The following is a 4,399-nucleotide window of genomic DNA, read 5'->3' on the forward strand; positions in this document are numbered from 1 at the left end:
GTAATAAAAAGTCTTTAATAATAAACTTAATAGTTAATTAAGGGCTATAAGAGAAAGAATTTACTACTATATATATAGTTTAATAGAATCTTCTTTATTAATTATAGCTCTTATAATAGAGTTTATTATTTTAAGTAATAGCTATTATATATATAAAAAAACCTAAATTAAATAAAAAACCTTAGTAAATAATTTATAGAATTTTTAAATCTATATAGATAAATACCTTTATATAGTTAAAAATATAGAGAAATTTAAAAAGGCTTAAGTATTAGTTAAAAGTTAAAAAATAAATAAATAATTTATTATTAAAAAGACATTTTAAAACCCCTTTTAATATTTTATTTTTATTTTTAAGGGTTTATTTTAAGGAAATTAGCTTTTAATATTTTATAATAATTTTACTTTTTTCTTTTAAAGCTTTTTAAGTTATTTTATTTATTAAATATATTACTATATAATTTATATTAATTACTTAATTTTATTAAAATTACTTAAAGTTAAATTAAAAGTAAAAAAGATATTATTTTATTTAATATTTAATATATTATTATATTTTTTCTTAATTAAATATCCCTTTATATTAAATATAAGGTATTTTAAAGTAATTTAATTATATATTTAAAGTATTTTTAAATTTAAATAATTAAAATTAAAAAAGCTTTAAAATTATAAAAAGTCTAATAATTTAATTAAATAAATATATTAATATTAAAAAGGTAAATCTTTTAATATTATAAAACTAAAGCTTACTATTTAATTTAATAAAATATAAAATTTATAAGTAAGCCTTTTTAATAAAGGCTAATTAATTAACTAAAGTTCTTTTAAGCTCTTAGGTTTAAACCCTATTATATGCTAATAATATAAATTTATATTAAATACTAAAGTAAATATTAAATATTAATTTTTTTCTTCTTTTTCTTTTAGAGTTAAACTGCAATCGATAGTATTAAATACATATAATTGTATCTGTATTTACAGTTAAAGCCGTGCAAAGCATAGGCGGGAGCTTATCTCCTTTTACCAAGTAAACAGGGTAGGTTGTTTAAGAACATTTGGCATCTACCTAGTTTCCTTGATGCGCGGCCCGTGCCGCATTTGCTATTTGGGCTTGGTCGTAGAGTTGCCGATCCAATTAAGTTGAGGTCATGATAGCTGAGAAAAGAGATAATGGATGGCGTCTCATTGCCGAACTTGGAGCAATAGTATGGGGGTAGATGATACGGGCCCAGGATATGACAGCTGAAATGCAAGGCGATGGGCCGCTATTACAATGGTGAATAATGTGCCCAACGAGGCTACGTGACGGACACGGAGGAGAGAACCCCCCACCAACCTACTTTGCTGCTCTCTCTGATTCTGTACAGGTCTTTACCGAACAACTTGTTAAAATCAACACTCCAACCTACCTCCCTATCCAGATCAATTATCGAGCGTGTCTGATAAGAAACTGATACGTCACCAAGCCGCCACACATAATTGCCAATTCTGTGGGAGACAGAAGGAAATGTATTCGATCTACTATACCTTCTGTAACTTCTGCGTCCTCTCAACATTCTCAAGTTTCTTGGGGTTCGCCAGAGCGGCTAGTTTGCTGGAAGATGGTGATGACTTTACCAATAACTTGGTCTCAGACCTTGCGCCGTATGTTTCGATCACAGATCTAGTCCACCTCTTCTGCCTTACTAACCTGCGTGGTAGATTGCTGGCGTTATTCGGCGAACGGGTTACGACTCAATTCATGAGCCAATCCACTGGCTGGGCCGACTGCATCGCCCTGGCTATGGCCCCCGTGGGCGTCATCACCATTATTGTCAGCGCAATACGTGTAACCGGCCCCCGCTGGCTTAAAGCAGTCGTTGGGAGAGCAAGAGAAAACGTCGCCGCTGCCGAACTCGAAGTAATGTCTTCAACGTCGTCCGAAGCGTGTGAGCTGTGGAATGGCAAGACAAAGGCTGTCGTGCGTTGCCCTGGCACAACTGAAAACTGCGAGTTCATCTGCATATACCCTACTTCGATGCTGGGTAATAAACAGAAGCGAAACACCCTCAAGCGCGTGCAAATTATGGATATCAAGAATGCTAGGAACCGTGACAAAACCAGTGACTCCAATCACCAGGAGACAGGAACCGCTCCCCTGGACGAGCACAGAAGCAGCCTGATATCGCCCGACTGTGACGACACGATTATCATAACCCACAACACAGCACATCTTGCGCCAAACATGGCTCTTAATTGTAGCGCAGACGGAGAGCGCTGGCAGATGTGGGCATGTGCAGCGGTGGGCATCATTATCCAATCTGGCGTACTCATATTTTTTTGGCTTCTTGACTGAGTACAAGACAATGAGATTCGAAAAGGATGATAGCCCAGTAGCGAACTATGCAATGCCTATGTCAGTCGTCGGAACGCTAGTCTTGAATCTTGGGATCCTGGTCTGCGCACATGCCGTCGATGAAAGTAGCAAAGAAACGGTTCATGAGGTCACTGATAGTTCCGCTGCTGTGGCCATGGTTTGGCTGCAGAAGAAAACCAAAGCCAGCGAACAGGACTTTGATTCGGCAGCAATCTACCCAACAATGAAGCGGTCCAGAGCCTATACTTCCGAACGAACGATCGACAATGATGGGAGTCAAAAAGCTGATACAGAAGACAATGGCTGGTGGTTGAAACTCATGTCAACTACTGGGACCGCCATGAATCTTATTGGGTTTTTCGTCTAGTTTATCGGCCCGAGGGGAATGCACTGGCTGGCCACAATCACGCAGCTAGGAGCGATAATTGTCATGACCATTCTGCGAGCAGTGGTACGCCGTCATCTTGCCTCAGGGCTAGCAAGCCACGATTTGTGTGATTCCATGGGCTTTGAGTTGGAGTGGTTTGTCTTTTCCTTCTTGCACAAGGATGGCATCCCTTGGATTCCTAGTGAATTCTCAAAGTCACAGCCCGATGACAGCGAAGGTGACCGGGAAGGATCGTCAAAATTTACCTTTGAAATGGAAACAAATGAAACAGAAATTGTGAAGGGCTCAGCTTCAAGTGCCGAACAAAGAGAGTCTGTTACTCCATCGTTTCTAGAGATCTCAACATTAGAAAGTCCACAGGGAGTTCTTGACTTAAGACGCCATCTGGGCGAATTGAGCAAGTGGAAGGGTTCAGCCTTCAAAGAAGCACTAGCTGTCGCAAAGGCTGTTGAGAAAACCATGAATTTTATTATGCCGTCTTTCGATCGAAAACAGTCGGTGAATGAATTTGTTTGGTCAATTAAAGTTAACTACAATCGGAGATTAGACGGAAATATCAACGATGATACTGCCGAGTATGTCAGGATGGTTGTCAAGTACTCTCCGAACAATGGTTGGACAGCGCCCGTGGATGAGATAGCTGCCGTACTCTCGCTTTGGCTCTATTCTATGAGAGAGGTACACGATCCTGACCCCAATCACACGAGCTACGACTTTCCCTCTGGCAACGATCGTTGGATACGTGGTAGTCCAGCTCAACAACAACGATGTCTGCAAGTTCTCGGACCATTGGAGGATGTTTTACTGCGAGATCTTAAATGGTGGATGCCTAAAGGCCTTGACGGAATTCTCGCCGCCCGGGTTAAAGATCCAAACGTCGACAACAATGACGAGTTTCCTTATACCGTCAAGAGGGAGCGAGTGGCACACAGCGGTCAAAGGTGGCCTAGAGGAGAACGAAATGAGAAGGCATTGACTGAGAGTCTTTCGTACTGGAATTGGAAAATAGCAGAGGACCTTGGTAACCATAATGACGGCGTTACATAAGATAAGAGCGATGGTGACATTCAAAGTGAACACGACAACTCAGACAACACCTCAGATAAGAATGAGAACCCGGCTTTAGAGTCTTTTGAGTGGCTAGTGGTAGAATCTCAAGACCCTCTACAGAGGTTGTATGCGAAGGATCTATTTTCATCTTTCATTTGGGCAGTGGCAACGCACCTAAGAATCAACCATCAGTCGCCAGCTGCAAGCAAACATCCAGCCGAGCAGTGAAACAGGGCCCGAAGCCTGGAAGGCTTTCTCTCTGGAAAACCAGGAGCTCTCACGTTTCGTACAAAGTCTAGCGGAACTCGATCTGTGGACGGAACGAGAGGCATGGCACAGCGTTATACCACCCCTTAGTGCCACGGACAACCTCCCAGGCCTCAACGCCGTTATCGAGATGGAACAAAAGACTGCAGCTGTACCAGTATATGAACTTTAAAGCAACATGATTCCTGCCCAGCTGAGCCACAAGGTCTCTGGCCCGAATCAATCGTACCTACCCAAATTGACCGCTATGAACATAAGAGACAAAATTATTAGGGCAGCTTATGCCACTTAGACCATGCTTCTTAGACTACTTATTTTTATACCCCAAGGCTTAG

General features: G+C 40.5%; 1 protein-coding gene across 1 annotated transcript, besides 4 other annotated features; it reads left to right on the forward strand.

Moving 5' to 3' along the window:
- Positions 1-142: 142 nt before the first annotated feature.
- Positions 143-419: a repeat region.
- Positions 420-423: 4 nt separating this feature from the next.
- Positions 424-615: a repeat region.
- Positions 616-784: a repeat region.
- Positions 785-859: 75 nt separating this feature from the next.
- Positions 860-929: a repeat region.
- Positions 930-2,789: 1,860 nt separating this feature from the next.
- FPSE_11252 (uncharacterized protein) lies at positions 2,790-3,794 on the forward strand (the record flags this gene model as incomplete). Its single annotated transcript, XM_009264369.1, has 1 exon — positions 2,790-3,794. The coding sequence occupies one exon, from the start codon at positions 2,790-2,792 to the stop codon at positions 3,792-3,794; it is 1,005 nt and encodes a 334-aa protein (XP_009262644.1).
- Positions 3,795-4,399: the final 605 nt, after the last annotated feature.

Source organism: Fusarium pseudograminearum, chromosome 1 (genome assembly GCF_000303195.2).
Source record: "Fusarium pseudograminearum CS3096 chromosome 1, whole genome shotgun sequence".
NCBI lineage: Eukaryota > Fungi > Ascomycota > Sordariomycetes > Hypocreales > Nectriaceae > Fusarium > Fusarium pseudograminearum.